Consider the following 25,603-nt stretch of genomic DNA (forward strand, 5'->3'; position numbering starts at 1 on the left):
GGGACGTTACGAAGCGGAGTGTGCAGCGGGTCAGAGATCTGCCGGGACCGCGCGAAAAGCCTTGCACGGTGGCGTTGGCGGGTGCGCGAAGGGTTGTGTACGTATACATGTATATACATTATGCGAGTGTGGGCTGCATTGTCGGGTGGGGAGGGTACACAGCGCGTGTACAGGGACGGGAGCTTACGACGAAATTAATAACTTTAGGGCCACCGGTCACGAGCCGCGGGGGTTTGCCGTGTTTGACACGTTGTTATATTACGCGGCGGCAACGCCGGTCACCGCGGGCCCCCGCCGTCCACCGTTCGGCGTGTGGGTGGCCGGTCCCGCGGCGGCCGGGGCCCGGACACGCCCACGGACCAACACTCACGCGCGATTGTCGCTAGCCGAGCGCCGCCCTGTGCCGCCGACTTAGTAACGGCACCACCGCCGCCGTCATATTTACGCGGCCGCGCCGGATATACTATACCAGCATCAGCCACACACCACTCTATTCGCTTCTTGGCCCTGGCCACGGTCAAACTACCATTGCGCCACCGCCGTTATACCGACGCACCGCACACCCGCGCGCCACACCACAACCGCTTCAAGTTAACGGCACACGATATACACGTACGTACGTATTTATATACATTGTTTTACTAATGTAATTCACACCAATCGTATTATTGTAATATTTATATTATCGATCTATATATTTACACAATTCGATGGCTATGAGGCCAAGAGTTGTGCGCCGAAATACTAAATATACTAATTTATTAAATATACTAATTTTAAACCAAATAATTTGTGTTGTAGCTGGTTTGCTTTCCAGCATTACGACTAGGGTGCCATAGGTTTTTCTGGGACTCATCATAAATGCCATTTAGATTATTTACCCGCATATAATAGATTTTTTAACGTGGACATACGAGGTTTTGGTATAGACGTATGAAAAATTATTAGTTGAATAAAAATTCGAATTAATTGACTGAATTGTCTTAGACAAAACACTGACAAGTCCGGACTTGTTGTATTTGTCTGCTTAATACTATTATATCACGAGAAAATATTTATTGTATGTCTTATATTAATTTAGCAGTATTAGGACTTATTATAAGTGTGCACTAAAAAACCTATATCTTGCGGCAAAAACACAAAAATTTAAGTATCGAAAAAACCTATTTTAATCGTGACATTGACTTTAGATGTTTTGCCAAATGAAAAAGACTATACCTAAACATAGGTATACAACTTGTACAGAATGACTGAATCGTATAATCTGGTTTTCAATAATAGTGATTAATATAGTGATTAGCAACAATAATATCATCCGTGTCTAGGTTTTTACCCCGAGCAGGTAAAAATAATTCACAAATGAAACTCGCCCAAACAGGCTATTAATTTTTCGGTAAAAATAATTACCTTCGTCCAAACGACCGCCGCCCCCATATTAACCCGATGGGTTTGTAAGACAATTTTGAGAAAAATTTGACTTGCGACTTTTGGCCAATTGATCAACATCAGTGTATCATATTAAATACCTAATATACATATGTCCTGTATATTTTTTTTTAAATACGATTTTCGTTGCAAAAATTGTTTTTAGATTGTCGCGACATTTTGGACGAGTGTTCTATTCTATACCAGAGTTGGTGCCGTCGCAATATGATTTGACGTCTTCAGATAATGGGAACAGGTAAGTCACCAGGTTCAAGCATCATATTATATATTAATTATTGTTATATTGTTTGAAACATATGTCATGTACGATGTACAATTGAATTATATCACATTATCACCTATATACAGGTTTTTATACACGATTATTATACACGTCGTGGTTTCCATTATTCGGTAAAATTTTACATTTTGATTGTTAGGTATACGTACCTATATAAGCTCACGACAAATAATAATAATGATTTGGCACAATAATATAATATGGTATGTCTTGTTAAATGTCCGTCTTTTTCATAAAATATGTTACATAGTTATGTACCAATATATTGTTATTTACAATTTAATTTAAATGATCTAATGATCATATAGGTATGGATGTAACATATTATTATGAATACGTAAAGTATGAAGAAACTTTGAATAGTAATGAAATAGTATGTATAGTTTATATGATATATAGGATATATAGGTACTTATATTAAAAACGATAAATAAAATATTTAAAGATTTAAAAATCTTAAAAAAATTTATTATTTACACAATTATATTTTTTCTGTGAACATTTTGTGATTATGCGACACCGATACAATATAGATTCGTATAACTATATAAACCTGCAGCCACAACTCACAAGTATATACCCACACTGGTAATACTGGCTTATAATATATTATTAGCTCGAAAATTAATTTAAAATATCTAGTGGCAGTGGTGGATTCAGGGGGAGGGAAAAAGGGGCATTCCCCCCTCCCCCCAATCGCCGTAGTTTTCCTTTGTTTTACACTGTGTTTAACCAATTTTGGAACTTTTTGTACTTTTATCCCCCCAATGCCCCTCCCAAAATTAAGCCCTGGATCCGCCACTGTCTAGAGGTAGCTACATATTATAATATATTGTACAAAGCTATATCATTTGTTGACTTGATTGGTAAATTTTTTTATGACAAAAAATATATAGTAGCACATGAGTAGAATATTTATTGTATTTATTGAATTATTTTTATTCTTGTTAAAAAACCAAGAATATTGCCTATGAATTATTTTACATGTTTAATGGACGCTATAGACACAATACAAATACAAGTACAAATGGAACCATTAGGTAATTGAATATAACTTTATCAGGTTTGTGATGTGTACGTATACATACAACATACTCTGATTTTATAAACTTTTTCTTGGCGTATTATGCACACACACAGAGAATAAGAAGCGTAAAAAAGCAGTAAATAACACGAGTGATTAATTAATCGTTCTTCATATTTTGGATAGTTTAAGTATATAGTGGACTAATGGAGAATAAAATAAAATAATTGTATAGTGCTTAAATTTCCATAGATACGGTATAATTATACGTATAAATATTAAATATACAATTAGGCGCAGGTGTAAATGTGTAGAAAATCAGAATATTTCTGAATTGTAATTGGATCAAAAGTAACTACGTATATTTCCATGGACCATGATAAATATTAATAAACTACTATATACCTAAGAGATGCATTTTAAATACACAATGATATGGTTACTATTAAACTATAACTATATTTAAACTTGGTTATTGTTTATTACATTTATCATTTATGTACAGATATGACGGTTTAAAAAACAGACGACAAAGATAAAGCAAACAAGTTTAATTTAAAAATAATAACAACAATACAAATTTAAATTACAATAATACATAAATAATTTAATAATAATAATATAATAAATCTGCATTATAATTTCAGTTAAAACAGTTTATGATTCTGCATTCGATTTCGTTCAATTTATAATTACAAAGTTTATGCACTGTTAATACAATACAAATTACGAAAAAAATAAAAAAAAATAATAAAATTTAAACATAAAAATATGAAGAATAGTAAAGTTACCTACGTTATAAAGTTTCATTGGTAAATTAGTATAATTGTGTTTCGGAACTTACTGGTCATTAAGAAAAGTTTAAAAAAGAATATACTGTGCATAGGAACTTTGTGAACTCGCAGATCCCGATTATATAGTTAAACGTTATTTCTATACATAATAGACTAATATACTATTACATACTATTCAACTATAAATTATAAAAGTCTAAATATTTTTTTAAATTTCAATCCAATAAAGTAAAATAATGTGTATAAAAAAAACGAGTTGGTCCCTATAGCTATGTCATAATTTATAATCTTTTGAAATTATATAAAAAAGATAATTAGTTTAAGAAAAATATGATCAAAAAGTTAAACTTGTAGTGTCTTTTACCATTATGAAAAAATCTCATCTGAAATTGATTTTACGTCTTTCTATGTTGTTACAAGTATAATTAACTGGTATACATAACATCGTATAATGAAGTGTTTATGTAAACATAAAAAATCAATTTACAAAAAAAAAATGACAAAATTATTTAAACAAAATCTTTCGTGCACTTGGGTCATTGTTGTGTGAAGGCAATTTAAGTATAATCACGTTTTTGAGAGGCAACCTTTTATCCAAATAATAATTTTGCTATAAGGTTACTTTTTTTTTTTAGTATGCAAACCAAAGGTAATTGCTGTAGTTTTAAACGTTTTTAAAATTAGATTTTTGAAAAATACAATTCTAGTGTTTAAAAAATGTTTTATAGGCATTTAGGTAAATAAATGCTTCCCGTGCATATAATATTTTTGATACTTAGAAAAATACCAGTTTAAAATGTTTAAGCTTTAATTAAATTTGTTATCCTATAATATTAAATATTAATGTATTCAATTAGTATTTTGGTTCTAAAAAAATACAAAACTTGTACCAAGCGAGAATATTATACGTTTTTTGCTAAAATTTAATACAGCTAGGTAGCTAATTTTTAAGAATAGTTTTATTAATTTAAAAATTATTGTTAATTTAATATTGATATTTATTGATAATCAAACAAAATATATAAAACATAATATATATTATATATATTTTATATGCCTATATTTCATCAGGCATTCATTTTTGTGAGTTTGAGTGACATAAACTTTGTGTTGCTTAATACACAGATTATACAAAATAATGTAATATTATCGAGTTTGATTACTTTTATTATACTTTCATACAAAATATAATCATATATATTGTAATGCTGAAAGTTCTCATAATAAATCCTTATAATTCTGAAAATAAGTTCTCTTGAAGCCGTTACTCCACAGTTCAATTTTTTATAATCAGTTGATCCCGCGGACAAATACACTTGCGCCTGGTCCTTAGAACCATTCAAACCCCTTTTTAAAAGGATCGAAAGCACATCATAATCTCTATTATTGAAAAGTTTTGTTGACCTTTTTGTATCGTTGAAACCGTAAGCCTTTCTTTTTCGGTTGAACTCAAAAAGCCCGGAGAAGATTAGGCATCCCGCTCAAAAGGTGAACACAAAAAAAACTTTAAACGGGCTACTCGTTCAGAGCGTGCAAAGTTCGAAAAGCCTTAAAAAAAACTATTTTATTTCTTTTTTAGGATAAATAATAAATAAACGAAGAGGAAAAAAAAGTTAAACCTTTAATCAATTATTATTTAAACACCATTATATAAGAGCACTGAAATCGCCCTGTTTCCAATTTCAACTGAAGAATGACCTTATAGTCCATAAATATTAAATGTCTTCACTCAAATTATAGGAAAGTTAATTATTGAAGATAACCGAACAAAAAATATATTAAACTTTATTATATATAATTCAGGGTGATAATAATATGAAATAATAGGATACACATTTAACTTTGTTAAAATAATATGCAATAAAAAAACAATCAAATATATGTATAGCTAGGTACAATAAATGTACATTTAAATACTTTAATTTTTTCAGCAATTATGAAGTAACCTGTGGGCTGTGGCGATACAAACTTATTTTTTTCAAATTAGAACCACTCTTTTATAGTATGAATTATTAATTGGACGATTTTATTTAAAAATGTTGATGCATATAAATCGAAATTCAGTTGAGTGAATATAGTATTGCTGTTTCTGAGATATTAAACTTAAAGTATTAAGGGTAATTATAGTCTATGATAATTATTTTACTTAAAATAAATAGATGCAATATTTAGCCTAGTTCTTATAATTATACTCGGACAATTTTTACAAATTATAAAATTGTAATAAATTAATAATATATTATTTGTTTTTTTTTTTAATTTTCAAAACAGCATAGTCTCCCATACATCTTCCTAACCTATTGTAGTAAAATCGTAGACTATTGTCCTTGATATTTAAAATATGGTACTTAAGTATAGGTACTTCAAAATGTAAAAATCATAATTCGAATTAATTATTCGTCATTATAATGGAAAAAGTGAAGTGAGTGCGTGTTTGGGAAATCACCTATAGCTTGTACTTACCTATAATACGTAGGTGCTACATATGTGTTTCGGACGCGTTCAAATCTTAATTAGTAATTACTTATACAGGTACCTACCACGGACTCAGTACCGCTGCTGTGGTTCGCATCAATACAATATCATAACAATTTATCGGAATCGTATACAAAAATAAACTATGATTACAAACAATTTGCGATTTAATAATATAATAAGATATTAAAATAATTCGTTGGGTACAATTGACCCGACATATGGCATTATATCTACTAAGCAGGTGCTTGCGCGTTGGTTAAAAAAAAACCGTATTCATATTGAGTATACCCGTTTATTAAAAAAAAATTCCTTAAATTCCAAAATGACCGCGGCACGGGACTATAGTATTATATATTATAAGATATTATATTATCACGCCGTAAAATTCTGATTATTGAACAAAAAAAATTTCAAAAACTCTTAATTTCTGGGTTATTTCCAAAAACGACTTACATCGCGTCTCTTCCCCCAACACGTTACTGTGTAATACCGCGTTTTACTGTAGACATGGGTGTTGGCTATTCGTAACATATTATTATAATATATTGTTATATTATTATTATTATTATTCGAATAAGTTTCGACGCACACGTCGCGCGTACAACTGCAGCAGCAGCGATAAACATATAACAATAATATATGGTATAAACGCTCGACGGTGGACCGATCGCGCGACAAAAGTTGGTCGTATATAGTTGCCGCCAAACGGCCGCGGGCCATACGCGGCACAGCTGCGTGTAATGTACTCGGCGCGTATAGCTTTTTCACAACAACGGTCCCGCGCCGGCAGTGGCGGCGGTTGCGTTACATCCCCCCCCCCCCCGCGCATCATACACTTTTGCTCGCGCTCCGACATCCATTAGCCGCCGCCGTCGCCACTGCAGTTTCCGGCCTCGGGGCGCGCGTATATACACGCTAGCATATTATATACTACAATATTGTATCATATACTTCCGGAAAAAGAAAGAACGTCGGCTGTGACGTTTCCGGGACAGCGGCGGCGGCGTTACGAAGTTAAGCGCGCAACGCGCACCTCCGCGGCGTGACACATCATTATAATAATAATATGATATACAATATTATTATATTTATTGTATATTATTGTATGGGTAGGTACTACCGCAGTAGCGGATTCTGGGAAGGGGGGATATACTTTTGGTCCATACATCTTTAACTATTTACCCACTTGGGCAATAATGGGAAGAACATCTATCCAATAGTAAAATTTGTAAGTAGTGATTATAACATATAAAAACTTCCGTACACATTTTTGAAAGAAATTATTATTTATAGGTAGTTTATGATGTCTAGGATTGGGACATGTCCCTTATGCCCTCTCCCCTAAACGGTGCTCCTGTACTAGCGTGTTGTTAAAATAATAATATGTAATAATAAAACTTTGTTGCAACAGTAAAATAATAAGTAATGTTTACAAATAAGAATAGTCGTCAATATTGCGCAGCACTATCCCTACAAGCTAAAGCTCGTGCCGGGAGAACTGTATAACTTCTTATCTGCTAACTTTATATGATATAAGTATATTAGCTATTTCCCGCGGCTGCGTTCGCTGCTCGCATATCAGTAGTTTTATTATGATGAGTGATGATGAGTGATGATGAGTAAGTAACTGCTACAACTATCCAACTGTATGTTGTTATAGAAACGAAAAAACAACTATATGTGGCAAACAACTACTCGGTTTAACAGGACTTTGTGAAATTAAAAAAACCAACTTTGCTTATACTTAACTTATTAATGCTTACTTATAAAAAACAGTAAAAAATATTCGTATCCAAAATTATCACTAAAAACTAAAACTTTGTTACCCCTTTCATCCCCTCAAGGGTTGAATTTCTAAAAATCCTTCTTAAACGATTTTGTTGACTTTCAATCTTATTAGAGTGGTTATTTAGTTTCACTCCCTTAGGAGTTGATTTTTAAAATAATAAGTAGATCATAATATTATATCCTTTCTCGATGTTCGAGCTGTTTCCATACCGAGTCTCATCAAAATCCGTTCAGCGGAACGTAACAGCAGACGGAGACGGAGTCACATTATCTACAATATTATTAGTATTATGCGTCTGTGCGCATATAGGTACACAAAAAAACATGATTAATAATATTGTAAACGGCATATCGAAGGACAAAAATAATGCGCATGTAAAAAAGTATACGAAAGAAAACATTTTTCACGCAAATAGTTATATAGGTATGTATAATTTTGTATAAGACACTTGACGCGCGCGCGTCGTGGTATTCATAAGCGGATTCCGAAACAAGCTCATTAATAAACCACACGCCGAGCCCATCGTATAGTCGTCGCCGTCGTCGTCTCTCGGGCGATATATATTATACACTATCGCCTCACTTATACGTGCGTCATTATAATATAAGCCCGTCACGCCAACTTTTAGATCCTTCCGCGCCGCCGGGAAGTATATATATATATATATATACAGTACCTATATACACGTCAGCGATCGCGTCGTTTACGGTCGAGTACAGCATATATCGCCTTATATAATATATATCTTATATATATATATATATGTATATAACTACGTGTGAGGCCGCAAAAGCTCCAAAGCGTCACTTTTCAACGTTACCTATGCACAACTCGCATATATATAGAACACTTAATAAAGGTGTCCGCGCCCACAACTTTTCAACGAGTCGGCCGACGAAGGGAGCCGGCGTGTACGCAGTCGTCTCGCGGCAAAGTTCGCGAGCGACTAACCGCGACTAACCATAGCTCGTCGCCGGCCCATCCCCCTCTGCGGGCGATGCGCGGTATAATTATATATTATAACGACGTTAGGTTGTATACCTGCCTACGGTCTACACATCATAATATGATATTGACATTTTTCCACAGTGGACTTTGCCGGTCGTATCGCGACCTTTTTTTTTGTATCGATAACGTTTCTGTTATACTCGATTATATATATATATATATATTTATATTATATCGATATCACAACAGGCGATATCGACATCGAATACCGAATTCTAAAATTCAAACTCTATCATGATTCCGATGTATTTGAATACGACATCGACATCAATATCGAATATCGATATACTTTAATATCGGATATACTATATCATATTGGACACCTTTATTCAGTCCGTATACTCGATTATTGAGATTTTTATTCTATTTGCTACGTTAAATACTTAAATATTGCATGGCGTATTATTTGTACACGCAATGTAAATGTTATTGATATAACTTATAAGTATTACTTTAATTACGATGTGTTTCAATTTATATATTATATTATTGTAATATTATAACTTATAAGTAATAATTATTAATATCGGTTTGCAGATAGATATACTTTATATACATTTTCAGTACGAATTGTACACACTATATTTTGTGTAGGTTTATACTCATACAGAATAATAGTTATATTGTTAATAAAATTCCAAAATACAATTATCTGTAAAAAAAGACTTTTTTTGTTTAAATTGATTCGGGGCCCCAGATTTTTGAGAATCTACATGGGAGGCGTGAAACACAAAAGGTCGGGAAACTCCGATTTACAGAATACTCAAGTACATGACTAGAATATATATATATATTATATATATATGAAATAAGTAGATGAGTTGTATAATTTACTATAATATATACTATTATACTATCTATAAGTACATAAATAACGTACGTATATTATGGGCATATTTTTGTAAATCAAAACGTATTTTTTCTATTTATAGGAGATCGGTTATTGGATATCCCGTGCAAAGTTTGTGGGGATAGAAGTTCTGGAAAACATTACGGCATTTACAGCTGTGACGGTAAGTGCCGTAGATAATTTTCCTTTGGTATTTATATACTAACAGTTTGAGACTGACAAATGCCATTGCGTGTATTGTGCTGCAGGTTGTTCCGGGTTTTTCAAAAGGAGCATCCACCGGAACCGGGTGTACACGTGCAAAGCACAAGGCGAACTCAAAGGCAGGTGCCCCATTGACAAAACCCACAGAAACCAGTGTAGGGCTTGCCGGCTCAACAAGTGTTTTCAGTCGGCGATGAACAAGGATGGTGAGTTCGTGTCAAAATTGATATTATATTGTGCTCGATTCCACCCTTTGTATAGGTATATAATGTATATATTTTCACCACGCGGTTCTGAAGTTTTTACAACGCAAAATGGTTGTGTACACTTCTGTATTATGATATATAATGTATATATACTGTTATGTTTAAAGTATACTTTATACATACATTATTGTGCACATTTTGGACCATTTTTGTATCATTACCCAAACAAAGTGTACTCAGTCAAAGTAATTGTTATATTATAGTTATTTTGTAGGAGGTTTCCTTTCCTTGGTATACAAATATACATTTTATGCGTTTATAAACAACCAATTGAAACACCGCAGAAGCTACTTCAACGGTGTCCCAACAAAACTGTTAATATTATGCGTACTCATGATTTTGCGGTGCCATATCGTGACAGATCATAAAATCAGTAGCGCCACGTCGTGTTTGCATAGTATTTAATGTTCGGGGAAACGCATTTTGGTTTTGAATTCATTTCACGAAACATATTATACAAAATATATTATGAATATATGAAATGAGTACCTATAATATATACAATATACATATATAGGACCATACTAAAATAATGTAGATAGGTATGTTTAATAGAGACAATAGAGTTCCCCAACATAGGCAATAAGGAAAATACTTCTGTTTGACAATATTTTCTGTTTATAAAAATATTTCTAAGAACTTAATTTATTTAATTCTATTCAACGAATTTCTCTTTATATTTCTCTAATACAATCTGTTATTTGTTAGTTGTTACCCACGAGACTACGCCGTAGTAATATGTAGTATGGAAGTTTCACTGTATGTCTGTATGTGATTATAATACAATTAATAATTATACAGTGATGAAACTATATAAATAACTATACCTAGTTGTAATGTGATTTTAATGATAAAAGAAAATTAGTTAGTAGTTACTACAATTTACAAAAATGTGCATGTAGTCAAGTAGATAACTATATTATTGTAATTTGTTGTGTATATATACTAAGAAACTTATAGCTTCTAACATCAACGTGTAAGGACGTCAGTGCTCACTCATCCAGTGTAAATCTATTACATTTTAAAATATATAAAGCTATAAATTATGTTTCTTATAAAATTTTAAACAATTTCATATTTTTAGAGATGACAAAAAATAAAATAATATAATAAATATTATGTGTTATACCTCGATTATTTATATCTATTAACTATCTGCAGGGACATTACTATATAGTATAAACTATATAGCACAACATCAAAAAATATTATAATGCCATAATGGGTTGTCAAAAAATAATTTTGGTTTTAATTTAACATATAATATATTTTATAACAATATACATTATACATACTGAAATGCTAAATTAGTTTATCTCAACCAACATCAAAATGTACTGCAGAAAATGGCCGGGACATAGAATAAGAAGGTGATAAAGATACTATAATAATTTAACGTCGGATTTCGACGTGTAAACCGACGGCTTTGACCGTTTGTATTCCTCGCCGTTTTGTACACTCGACCGCTATCCGCTGCTCGTTAAGGGCTGACTAAAGATTTTCTTGCATCTTTTTTTTCTCGTTCGTCTAATTTCTCGAGTGTTGAATAATGACCCGACCCCAAACAAAATGCCTAGTTTATAATGTCGTTAACGCGAAGTCTTCAATCACGCCAAGCAAAACCTCTCTCTTAACTCTATCTCCCCGCTCTTTAATTCTTTTTCCCTTACCCTCCTCAGCCTTTGATAAATGAACCACGTTTTGTGCAAAAAGCTACCGCTCCAGCACAGCGTAGCCAATTTTCGGTCTTCATTGAAAATTCTGCAGCTATTCGCGCACCCCTCCGTAAATAATATATCCCTTTCACGCCTCTCCAATCGTGTGTGTGTGTGTGTGTGTCTGAGTGTTGTATCTGGCGACTGCTGGCTGGGATATATACGTGTGAGTTTTTGACAGCTGATAGCTGGATTAACTGACTTACCAACGGAAAAACAAGTGTAAAATAGACAGGAGGGGGTCGATGACTTGATGCGATTCAAATGTGCAATTCGGAAAACGATAGCCATTTAAATAAATATATAAGGAGTGGTTTCCTTTCCGCACTCAATCGAAGTAATGACGAAAGAACAAGAAGTATGTGTACAACAAATAAATGCGTGTGTCCTACAATATTTGCGTGATCGTTATAAATTATAATGCATGTAGCATGTATGGCTATATTCAATTGCAAAATGTATACGTTTGTTCAAAGCATAAATTTAATAAAATAATATATAATACCATCAATTATATGCGGTTGTGATATATAAGTTTTCAGAGCACCTATACCTGCCTAGCGTCGATATTTGAGAATAATTTGAATAATATTTAATATGATATACAAGTACAACCAACTGTTTTTGATAATATCAATAAACTTTTATTTTTTTAAGTAGATAAATAGTGTTACTGTGTAAAAAACAAGTTTGGTTGTACAAGTACATAATATGTATTTACGAAAAAATATTGTGAATGTAAACTGTCAAAAATATTATTGTGCATAATATAAAGTAATTTAAAAACACAGGATAATATTATTAGGTACTAAGACATTTTGATAGTTTAGTAATAATTTAGAATTTTATTGCAATTATTGATAAAAACTTATTGTGCGTTATTTTGTATTTGCACATTTAGATTTTACACGTATACATGTATAATATAACTATGTATATACAACATACGTACAACCAACAACCTATACGGGAGTGATCTAAAATATTTTTTAGAGTGCTGTATATGCTTAGAAATAAGTTGTTTCGACCAAAAACCAATTGAATAAAATGCCCGTATGTCTGGGGATCGTTAGCTAAAACAACAAAAATGCTCGTTTTGAATATTCAAGGATCAAAAAGGTACAGCGTAGCCGGGATTATTTGATAAAAAAAAAAAAATACAAAAAAAGAAGGGTTTATTTCATACGGGTTGTTTTCTTGAGTTAAACATAAAAATAAATCATCTGGGTCACGTCATATTCTCGGATTTCGTTTAGCGTAACTAATTTGCAAAATCACAAAGTTTCTTATGTTACAAGCTTCCGTGGACCAGATGGTGAAATGTAGGTAATTTAATTTTGATTAAAAAAAAATAATAATACGAATAATAAAAATAAATAATATTAACAGGAAATTATTGATGATAATAAATAATAATAAAATAAGGTATTTGAATATACAACTAGCAAGAAGATTGATGTGCAGGGCGCCTCCCGGTGAACTGCAGGTGATTCAGATGATATTATATTGATACAGGTACACTCACTGTATTATAGTTGTGTATGATAACAAAAGAATTGGGGCGACAATAGGAACTATAAACGGGGAGACAGTTTTCAATCAGCAGTAAATATCCGTGAACAATTGAACAACCCTCGAACATAATATCAACGTGTATAGTTATCAATTTAAATGTGTAATCCCATGATGAATTATTATTATTGCTTCCAGGTATTTGAATATCATAAATTGAGTTTAAATGAACATTTTTACAAAATGTTTTTTCACTCAAGTCCGATTTCATAAAAAAAAAGTATAAAAATAAATAATGGTTATTTCATAAAAACAAGCTATTTGAAAAGCTCGGATTAAAAAAAAAATATATTAAACCAGAACAAAAGCTATGGCACGTACAGTTTTCTGTGATTTTCGTATGGTTAACCTGCATATAGGTATATATAATATGATTGATGGAAATGAAAAAATAACGTGACCGAAAAATAATTGCGGTGAAACCCGGTTTCTGAAACAAAATTCGTGAAATCAAAATGTTAAACAAAATGGTACATACATAGTAGTATGGTGAGCATAATGTAATTTAGATTGTGAGAGTGGAGCTTGAAAATTATGTATCGCAATGATGATGCGTATAGGTTGAAATTGCATTGAAAAGAAAAAAAGCCTAAAGCAAAATGAATTTAATAAATATGTATTTATCTATAATAATTAATGCAGTATCTGGATTCACAAGCAGTCGTCTTTAGACTTTAGTACTTAAGTACTTACCTTACTTTATACTTAATTCATTTTCTTAGAACTATTTCTAAACACACACCATCAAGAATATGTATGAATATTATAGTTATGGAATATTGGCATGTATAGTTGAAATGACGTTAGTAGGTAATTATGAATACTTAAAACTTATAATTTCAAATTGTATACACTGCGAATATAAATTTAAACTTTCGACTATGACTATTACTCAAGTGTTAATTAATAGATATGCAACAAATTGTTTTTCCTTTGTCTATATTTCCCCTTACTCCTCCGTTATTTCTTACCAATATATACCACCCCCTGTAAAATATAATATCATTATTGTTATTATACGCGTGGACGGCGGGGTGATGTGCAGGGTGCGCGTAATGACGCGAGACTTTATATTGTTATGATGTACATTATCATAATATTTTTACATTATAATATGTACATATATATATATATAGCGGTGCAACACGAGCGAGGACCACGCAAACCAAAGTTGCACCATCACCACCACCATCACCATCACCACCCGATGAAGGACTCGCCGCAGCCCGCCGTCAACCACCAGCGGCCACCCGGCCAAATCCCGCTGACCGCCGACCACAGCAACATGATCCAAAAAACGTCTTCGGCTTACCCGAAAACGCCGATGGACACGACCCTGCCACCCATGCCACCTGCGCCGCCGTCGCAGCAACACCACCATCATCTACAGCAACAGCAACAGCAGCAGCAGCAACAACAGCCGCCGCCGCTTCCGCAGCAACAGCAGCAGCCGCCACCGCCGCCCACGCTTTTGCCGCCCACGCCGCCGCAGGGACACGTTTTCTTGGGGCAACAACAGCCGCCGCCGCCGCCCGGGCTCTTGCAGATACTCATGTCGGCCGAAAAATGTCAGGTAAACGAAATCGTTGTGTCTTCGTTTAATATCCAATTCGTTTAATATACATATTAGGTATACGATATTAAATTTTATCCAGTATAACCCCGCCTTTAAAGTTAGAGGCCTTAAGTTAGGACTACGGAAACTTTTATACTAAACCTTTATATTATATACAGTCTATGGGGGAAGAGGTGGAAGGGGGGGATTGATCGCCTCGATCCTCCCGTAAATACGCCCGCACCGAGGTATATACAAAAAAGCCGGGAGGTGCGGGGTGCCACACATCATTTGCATTTCCAGTGTTGAAACTATATTATATAGAAATATTATTGGCTAGGATACACACGTATCGCGCGCACTGCAAATAATAAGGACATGTGTAACACATACTGCCGCTAAAGGAGTGTATAGTGTGTCGTCCTGCAGATACAATACACGGGAGCGCGGCGGCGAGCGGACCGGCAGTGCAGAGCGGACGAGGACGATGCTGCGGCGGCGGCGGCGGCGGCGGAAGAGTGCGCACTCGCGCGATGAGTCAGCCCCCCCCCCCTCATCTGCGCGTGGACGTTTTGATGTGAGAACCGGACCACATGGTCCTCGCGGGTTTTAGCAGCAATCGAACCCTTTGTTCGCGTGGACGTCAAAGACGCCCTCTGGCTTTACCGTATTATACGTTTACTGCACACACGGACGCGTACGATCGTGTAAATATATATGTATAAATACGTATACATCCGTACACACACACACACACACACATATATATATATATTATATTATGTACAACGTTGAATGTGTGTCGAGTATTTTACACATCACATTGTGTCGACCCTCGGGCTTAAGCTCGACTTTTATCGCTATTAGCATCGGTGTGCGGCGGCGACGTGTGATGCGATGGCGGTGACGAGCCGGCTATACGCATGTACGACCGCTCTGTATATAATATAACATTATAATATATATATGGGCACGTGTTATTTTATATTTATATTCGATTTATTTTTTTTTCGGTTTTTTAATTTACGCCGTTGACTCGGAAAATTTTCTCTCGTGCCCGCTCATAATAATGTGTGTGTATAATTATAATACAATATGCGTACGTTATATTATAATATATTATATTATTATATTATGGCTTCCCAATCCTCGTGCTGCAGCGTATATATTTTAATACCAGCGTCCCGCCGTAGGGTGTATACGCGCGAGTACGCAACCGTAATCGCGGGTAATCACGTTGTTTTATGAGTATATAAACAGAAATATATAGCGACCATTATAATATATAGGTACTTGCGAGTCACGAAATAGGCTGCACCATAATAGGAAATTAAAAATATCGGTTGCTCAAAGACACTACAAAGTAAAAACCTAAAAGCCACCATGTCAAAAATGTAATTGTTCCAAAACATTTTCTCAAGTTATGAAAAAAATACTCTCAATAGTTATTGGAAACTTTTTTTTTGCACGACAATTAATTGGGATGTAATAAATTATGACATTAGGTCGTATTGTATATATATGAGTGTTCACTGTTGTTCAGCTAGGTATATGTATTCAAAATAAACCCTATATACACATAATTGCTATACCTACTATATGGTATTTGTTTGACCATTGCATATATATAGTTGATGTAACATAATTCACTCCGAATTATTTTTTAATTAATTCGTAATAAAAAAAACGTTTTCCCGCTCGCAGGAATTGATATGGAGCGCGAAAATGTCTGAAGCCTCGTCACCTATTGGCATACCGCAACCGACCAGTCCTCAGAGTTCACTATCGTTGTCGTTGTCACCAACTTGGGAAGTCCTACAGGTAATTAAAATTTAAAACAATTTGTCTTAATCGTATAATAGATTTCTCTAATTATATAACATCGTTACTGCATGGTTATTATAATATGTATAAATATACGTATATACGCAGCCACACAGGGTGTAACATGATGACCTGGCGGATGAAATAACTTTTTTTCTAATCAATATTTAAAATTTTTTTTATGTATAATGTATAGTCAGTAGTCACTTGCGTTAAACGCATAATATAAAAAAAAAATATTTTTATTTTAGATTCTGAGCGGGGCGTATATTTTATTTTACAATGATGATAATATGTGTGTTTTTTTTATTCTTTGTGTCTGTGTTCATCAGTAGTCAAAATAATGCTTCGATTTTTAACTTCAGTATCTTATTCGATGGGAAAATGAATCTAGTTGGTCCATTGGGAAGGTCAAAATTTAAAATTCCCAGTAGTTTTCAAAAGCACCAGGAAAAACCAAAAAAAAAATTAAAGAAAACCAGGAATTTTTACGCGAAATTGGTTTTCGACAAAATCAATTTTGGTTTTTGGTGTAACTCTTAAACAAATGATCGCTTATATATGAAATTTTCACGGAATGTTTATATTAGCATTTTCTTTACACCGTAAAATATTTGATATTCAAAATATTTTAACTTGTTTTGATCTGTTTACGGACATTTTCAGTTTCAATTTTTATATGTGTTTTTCTATAGTTGTCAATAAAATCGTATTTTTTGGGTTAAAAGCTTGAAAATTTAATACAAGATTTCTAATATTATATTGTTACAATAGAAATGAAAATATTAAAATACATAGTCACAATTTCTTTTTATAAGATTTTTTATTACATTAAAAAAAATGTCTACCGGAATGTCAAATTAAAATTTTATGAGCATTCAAAGTTCAAATTTTTACAATATTGGATATTCACTCGATTTCAAATGTAGATATTTTGATAAAAAAAAAATATGATAAAAATGAATCAATAAATTTACGAATGGACTTAATTTATTATTATTTTATTACGATAAAAAATTATGTTTACGAACTTATAAAGTTATAACTTATAACCTAACCATCGCAATTGCGATGAAACTCAGTTGTCAGTCATTAGCAGGACGTACACTGCAGATATTTTCAATGGGAGAGTTACATAAAAAAAATAATATGTTATACCCATGTAGTATGTATACATACATGTATTTTTTAAATGTTATCAATTTTTATACATTTACACATATAGTAAAAATATACCTGCAGTGAGGGGGAGGGTAGAACATCCCCTTGTGCGTACGCCACTGGTTATTATTATATAGGTTCCTATATATTTTATTATATAATATGAAGTAAACAGCTAGTAATTAGTATGATGTATGATATGGATTTATAAAACCTATTATTTTTTTTTATGCAACAAATCGTTATAGCATCGTTTATACATTATAGCAGCGGTTCTTAACCTGTGGTCCTCGGCCCCCTGGGGGTCCGCGATACTCATGTCGGGGGTCCGCGGCAGCCTTAACACATAACATACGTCAATAAGTGACATGAATGCATTATTACAATATTGTTGGATTATTTTTATTTATTTTTTCATATATATATATAATAATATGTTGATTCTACACCAAATAATTGTATTATTAATATTTATTAAGTAAAATCAGTTTTTCTTGTTCATACCAAATGTATATGCGTACAGCACTATAGTCTCGAAGTCTTATAATATTTACTGCCACTAAGTGCAGCTGATAGATCGTAGTCAACTATAGTAAGTTGTATACATATTACATTTTTATAAAAAATTACATGTAATAAAATAATTATAAATGTGTATGTTTTGCTATGTCTACTTATGTAATTTGTTATATAAAATAATGATTATAATTTTGGTTATGATAACATGAGATGTTTTGTAAAAAAAAAGGTATTTGAAAAAAAATTTGGTAAGGGGGTCCGCGATCTACAAAAGGTTAAGAACCGCTGCATTATAGCATAGCTGTCATAATATTATAGTATGCAGTCTACCTATATTTTTCTTTAAGTAATTATTCAAGTGGTATCACATTTTACAAACTTATGTTTGAAATACTATTAAATAAGTAGGTAGGTATTATACCACTCCAAACGTGATATACTCAATCGTAATCATATGTGCAAATAGCGTTTGGGATTTGGAGGGGGTATGGACATTTTTTGGGGGGCTTAGCCCCTAAAGCCATCCCCTATTTGTGCCTATGATCGTAATATTACAATCATCAATATCGCATACGATGAAACATCACTTTTATGAATTATTTTAACGTTTTTATATTTTGAAATTTATAATAATATAGTTTACCTATATAGTATATATTATTATGCAGTAAATCGTTAGACAGTAGACACCTATTAAATTATAATAGTCATAATTAATCAATATCTAAAGTGCCTAATGTTCCGTTGTTATAATACATATAATAGCCAATAGGTATAGGTACCTAGGTAAAGTCAATAGTTACTTGTTAACATATTGACTTATATACATATAAAGTATAATACATATTGTATACAATTTTAATTTATTGCTTAGGATTTGACAAATCAGACAAATCAGTAAATATTGACAGAATTCTATTGCACTTTCGATAATAGATGTACCTAATATTGACATTGGCTATACGCACTATATAGTCTGTAGGTCTGTAGATAACTGACATTTGAACACATCGGGTCGATTGTATACGCACTGGGGTAAGGGATTATATTTTATACGCGAGGGTTGACTTTTTGACTGCCCGCCTACTTTTCTGCGGGTGGCAAAAGGTGTGCCCCTTTATCCAATCGCTTGTGATTGAAGATTAAAAATGGCGACCCAGTACGAATACATTTAACAAATTCATATATTTATACAATGTATGTTCGTGTTATAATAATGTTTTGTAAAGATAAATGGTTTTTGTTTCGCTATTTTTATATTCTAGTTTTCTATAGTACAATGTGATTGACAGAAATAAGAAAAATTGGGATCGGACGAAAAAAATAAAGTCATTGCCACAGTAAAAGTTTTTTAAATTCAAATTTAATTAATAATGTGCAAAGTTTTAATAGTTTGAAAAAATTCTTGAAATATTAAATTTTGTTGACATCTAGAAATATAGCTATACTACATTATATACTAAGTTGAACTTGTTTAGAGTTGAAGTATATATTATATGGTATAATATTATACAATAGTTCATGGAATATTTGGATACTTAAGTTTCTACAGTTTTATCTAAGTTATAAATACTTATAATTTCAGAGGTTTCAAAACTTATATACGCACCTACATATTATATAATGTTTCCATTTGGAATTTGAACGTTTTTTATTATTATAAAAATTGATGAATTAATGTATCTTATTAGCAGCCATCTTACACGAGTATGAAACAATACAAAACACCGAAATTGTTTAAGAGGATGTCAGCGCACTATTTGTTTTCTCTCTCTGGCCCACGCGCAAAATGTACAAAACGCATTAACGCAGAATCATTTTTTCTATCAATCATGTTTTTAAGTAATCTTAGAGTAAAATGACCTATTACAAAAAAGATAGAGAATAATATTTTTGAGGGCATGACATATCGATTTTATATTTTATTGTTATTTGACTTTGTATTCGACTTTCAAAATAAACAAAAAATGTTGTAAATTTAAATTATGTTTAAATTGTTTTGGTACAAGATTTCGACAAATCGATATGTTATTCCCTTAAAAATATTATCCTCTATCTTTTTTGTAATATGTGATTTTACTCTAAGATTACTTAAAAACATAGAAAAAATGATTCTTCGTAAATGCGTTTTGTACATGTTGCGCGTGAGCCAGAGAGAGAAAACAAATGGTGCGCTGACAATCTGACATCCTCTTAATGAAAATTAAAAATTTATTAGATAAACACGAAATAGCTTAATTTTAGAAACAATTTGATATTTAACAATGAATTGTTCTTTGTGTTACAGGAGACCACAGCTCGATTACTCTTCATGGCTGTTAGATGGGTCCGATGCTTGGCTCCGTTTCAGACCCTTTCCAAACATGACCAGGTAATAACTAATAATAATATATTATACACATTGTATATTGTCAGGATTGGTAATTATAATCAATTGTCTTTATAGTCTTTACGGATAATACTTAATATAGGCTATATAGACATATAGGTAATACTTATATTATACTGCAGTGGTAATACTGCACGCGTGTGAAGCACTAGCTATAGCTATACCTGTATATATATTAATATATTAAGTTCACTAAATACTTTGGGGGCTATAGAGTCTCAATTATTTTTTATACACTATTTTTTTTTTTTTTTTTGACGCATTATAAATAACTAAAAATGCAAAACCACCTTTTTCCGTACATATACACCTAAGTTTTTTCCGCAGATCTCATCTCCACCAACCAAATATAATAGTTATATGCATATATGCCACACTGATATATCAGTATAGCCTAACATACCAATAATATAGGTCCTATATAGACTAAAATGATTTTGTTTCTTATAGTTTGAAACAAAACTGTATGTGACTACCTATCTACCTATATATATATATACATTATTCATTAATATACACCTACAGATTGTATAATATGTGGTGATTCTTTTAACTGCTGCACTCCCCCCCCCTCTCACCACCTCATAATAACATTTCTAGCTATGTCCTAGTATTAACTTAATATTTTGTTTTCTTGTATTTCAACTTTACGTATAGGTATAATAATAACTAGTAATATAGTTGTCGCATATTTTAAAATAAAATTGGGGAGAATCAATTTTTTATTTTGTTTTATCTGTAACACAGTTGCTACTGTTACAAGAATCGTGGAAAGAACTGTTCCTGTTACACTTGGCCCAGTGGTCCATTCCTTGGGACTTATCGCCACTATTAAACTCAGAGAAGGCTCGCGAAAGGCTGCCAGCGGACGATACAAAGGTCAACAACGAAATGAAAATTATACAAGAGATATTGGCACGTTTTCGGCAACTGTCACCCGATGGCAGTGAGTGCGGTTGCATGAAAGCAGTTATTTTATTCACCCCAGGTGAGTGGTGAATTACTATATAATATGGTGAATGATAATCAACATTCAACGTTAAAACGTTTATTATTCAAAAATATTTTATAAAAAATGTGTTTTACCTATACTAATATATTAGGTATGCAAATATACAATTATTACTTCTACATACAAGTAAAAACAATAAATTATTATTAAAAAAAAAAGAAAGTAAATTATTGTTCTAAAATTTTGTTCACAGTATAAAAAAACCCTTACATATATATAAATTTTGATAAAAAGTTATGGATAACAATATACCTACATCAGACATCTCATAATCTTAAGTCCTAAGACATAATATTATATATTTAAAAGAAACTATTTATTTTGTTATTGGATAACCCGTGGCAACATAGGGCCATTGGGTGTGGGGGAGGCAACTGTAGGTTTTTAAATTGGGTAGGTTGGTAGACGTGTGTGTTGTGTTTAGGCAGAATTTCTAATGGGGCACGCGTAGGCTTCTGCCATGCCACCGGGGGGGGGGGGGGGGATGGCGGCACTTGTTCTCCGGACACCGTGACTTGCCCGAAGAAAAACGCCGCCCGCGGCAGAGGTATCGAACTCGGGTCGTCTGCGTCGCAGCCGACGACTCAGTCCGTTCGGCCACTCCGTCCCCCAAAGAAACTATTATAATATATAGGCATAGGTACATGTGTTTCTGTTTATAATTTTTTTTTTACCGCGTACAAAATTCAATAACTAAAAAATGTATTTTTGTGTAGAAACACCGGGCTTGATCGACGCGCAACCGGTGGAAATGCTCCAAGACCAGGCGCAGTGCATATTGGGCGATTACGTGCGGGGCCGGTACGCGAGACAGCCCACAAGGTTCGGACGGCTGTTGCTAATGTTGCCCAATCTGCGGGCAGTCCGGCAGGCGACCATCGAGAGGCTGTTTTTCAAGGAAACCATTGGCGACATACCCATACAGAGACTGCTAGGCGACATGTATCACATGGAAAAGTCGTACGCGTAGTTAACCAAACATAATATAAATCTTTATATGTGTATAATATACTAATATATATAATACAGTGAAACTTCCATACAACCAACTTCCATTTAACAAAATTATCTGTTTGACAAAACATTTTTGAGAACCAAACCAAATTGAACCTAATTTATATTTAATTATACTATTACCGAAATTCTCTATACCTAGCTTTATAATACGAATTTTTCTGTTGCCCATGAGACTTGGTACCTATGGAAGTTTTACTATATTACACTATTACATAGTGCATTAGTGCGTTATTGTACTAGTCTAAGACTAAATATATAATATAATATAATAGCATATAGTGTTATTAATAAGCACTATATAGTCCTGAAAATATATTAACAAGGTCCCCGTATCTATATATAATACACTATATTTTAGGCGTACTTTGTGCGATTGTATTAATTATATACTTACGCTTTTAAATGTATTTGATATACAATCTTCTATATAGCGTTACGGCTGTATACAGTATACTGTGTATATAGGAATATTGAAGGATAGTGTCCAAGTATTCAACTCACAAAGTGGGGGTTGTTATGAAGAGTTTCGAATTTTATTACACACCAGATTTCTAAAATACTTCAATTTAATGATTAAGTCCTTGCAATTAATTAAAATATATTTTAAGTGTTAATATTATAGGTATATTATGTTCAGTTTACATAGGTAAAGTATACAGTATACTAATATTGAAATTTGATACTGGTACGTACCAAAATACCAGTATTACATTTTCGAAACATTCTAGAATACCGTAAAATACGTCGTAATAACGATACACTTCACCGTAATATACTGATCATACCAATAATACCATCATATTAGCTCAAATACTGAAGTATAATAAAATACGATTACCTACCAATAGTACCAACCATATCACTTCAAAATAATTAAATGTGAAAATAACCCTTTTAAAAACGCCGCGGGTGCGTCATAATGTTCTCTTAACATACGCTCTGCGATATTATTCGGCATTCTGGTATACCCATAGGTTATATTATACACAGCTATACCGTTTAAGCTTTAAGTGGTATTTGAGCAATCGCCAAAAAAAACCGTTAACCTTATATCATGTATACACCAAAAGTATACACACACATTTCAAAACCGACTTGTCTATATTATATTATACCTATATTAACCTGCACATTTATAATCGAATTACAACTCTTCTTTCACGACTATACCTCTGCAGCTAAATATAACATACAATGCAACTGTTTATATTATGTAACTAAAATGTACATATTAAACATAACTAGAACACGGGGTAAGGACGTATAAGGTATACTTACTCTCGATTTTGTCAAAGATAAAAAAAAATTAGAATTAATATTTAATGTTATGATTTATAAAGTAAAACGACACATTTTAAAGAGCTCTCACAGTTACACACAAATAATACTTTAGGTGGACACTAGACATTTTCCGCTGTTTTCTTTTAGTTTCATTGCGCCAATAAAGTTATCTAAATATTGTAAGCACCTATAGAGAATTGGGTGTAATTATCTATTCGTAATTATTCGTATAGTATTACAGTATTTGTCTGCAACACATTTCGTCATCAGAAATTCCTGTTACTTAAATTATAACTATGTTTTATGTTATATATTATATATATATATATATAACTTTTTTTTTTTTTGAAATCAGCCAAAAGTTTTGAAATAAAATGTGTACCTACGGGTTACGACCTACCATTTAATATTTATATAATATAGTCAATAGTCATAAAAGCGATATAGTCACGACTCACGAGAGTCTCTACCTAGTCATGATTTATTTTGTTACCAAATCGTTTAATATATTATATTATATTTATTATTATTATTATTTATTATATTATATAGTTATTAGTTATTAGTTTATTACTTAGACATTTGGTATGTATTTATATTTGTTTAAAATACTTTATATTTTCGTGTATATATTGATAGGTATTAGTTATTACTGCATGTGCCGAATGTCTTAAAATATAAATAAGAATATTAATCAAACTATTAAAATATTGAATTTTATAAAATCATTCTTATAGTTTTATTAGCTTATTTACAAATATAACTGTTTGCCTAAATGTTTGCATACTTGTAACTTGTAAGTTGATAATTTCTATACATTTTAAACGATCAATACTTGTAACTTAATATATTAAAAGAGTCTTTTATCATATATTCTGCTATGTCCAATGCATATTGCGAACACCTACCTATAATTTTGTATTATAGAAAATGTATCATTATAATATTATTATAACCATTTCAAATTATATTTGAACACGTCGTTGTTAAAAACTTAATCTTTAGTTGAAACTTAAAAGTAATCTATGCCCTCATTTCTATCTCATATTTATATTCATATTGTCATCATTTCTCAATTTGTAATTTATAATACAGTTAATAATTATATAAATTACTATAATATAGTCATTATTGTAACTATTTATACAAATATAAACATGTATGAATATAATATATTATATATATTTATGCTCCAATAATATATTATGTTTTAATTGTACCTATTATTGTATATATACCTACTGCCGTAATATAAAAATATTATTATTTATTGTTGTTCAATGCAGCGATTCCCAATAAGTGTGTTCCGCGGAACAATCTCAAGGGTTCCTCCAGATGTGTGAAAATTACTTTATATCATAGGTACTTGGAAAAAAAAGTTCACTTAAATAATATAGGTAGTTACTAACAGGTCCATTT

General features: G+C 32.3%; 1 protein-coding gene across 2 annotated transcripts; it reads left to right on the plus strand.

The window, feature by feature from the left end:
* The first annotated feature begins 459 nt into the window (after window positions 1-459).
* LOC132952865 (protein dissatisfaction) lies at window positions 460-25,372 on the plus strand. Of its 2 annotated transcripts, none has more exons than XM_061025339.1 (9): window positions 460-612; window positions 1,592-1,681; window positions 9,752-9,832; window positions 9,918-10,079; window positions 14,563-14,999; window positions 16,686-16,802; window positions 20,773-20,856; window positions 21,622-21,862; window positions 22,603-25,372. In XM_061025339.1, exons 2-9 carry the CDS (start codon window positions 1,672-1,674, stop codon window positions 22,854-22,856), a joined length of 1,386 nt encoding a protein of 461 aa, XP_060881322.1. In that variant the 5' UTR covers window positions 460-612; window positions 1,592-1,671; the 3' UTR covers window positions 22,857-25,372. The 2 variants fall into 2 exon arrangements, with proteins under 2 accessions (XP_060881322.1, XP_060881323.1); XM_061025340.1 differs by having other exon boundaries at window positions 463-616.
* Window positions 25,373-25,603: the final 231 nt, after the last annotated feature.

The sequence above is a fragment of the Metopolophium dirhodum genome, chromosome 9, assembly GCF_019925205.1.
Source record: "Metopolophium dirhodum isolate CAU chromosome 9, ASM1992520v1, whole genome shotgun sequence".
Taxonomy (NCBI): Eukaryota; Metazoa; Arthropoda; class Insecta; order Hemiptera; family Aphididae; genus Metopolophium; species Metopolophium dirhodum.

Bases quoted from the DNA above. Each gene is read 5' to 3' on its own strand.
- LOC132952865 (XM_061025339.1), top strand. The intron at 16,803-20,772 runs GTAATTAAAATT...TTTGTGTTACAG, and splicing joins CAACTTGGGAAGTCCTACAG to GAGACCACAGCTCGATTACT. The intron at 21,863-22,602 runs GTGAGTGGTGAA...ATTTTTGTGTAG, and splicing joins AGTTATTTTATTCACCCCAG to AAACACCGGGCTTGATCGAC.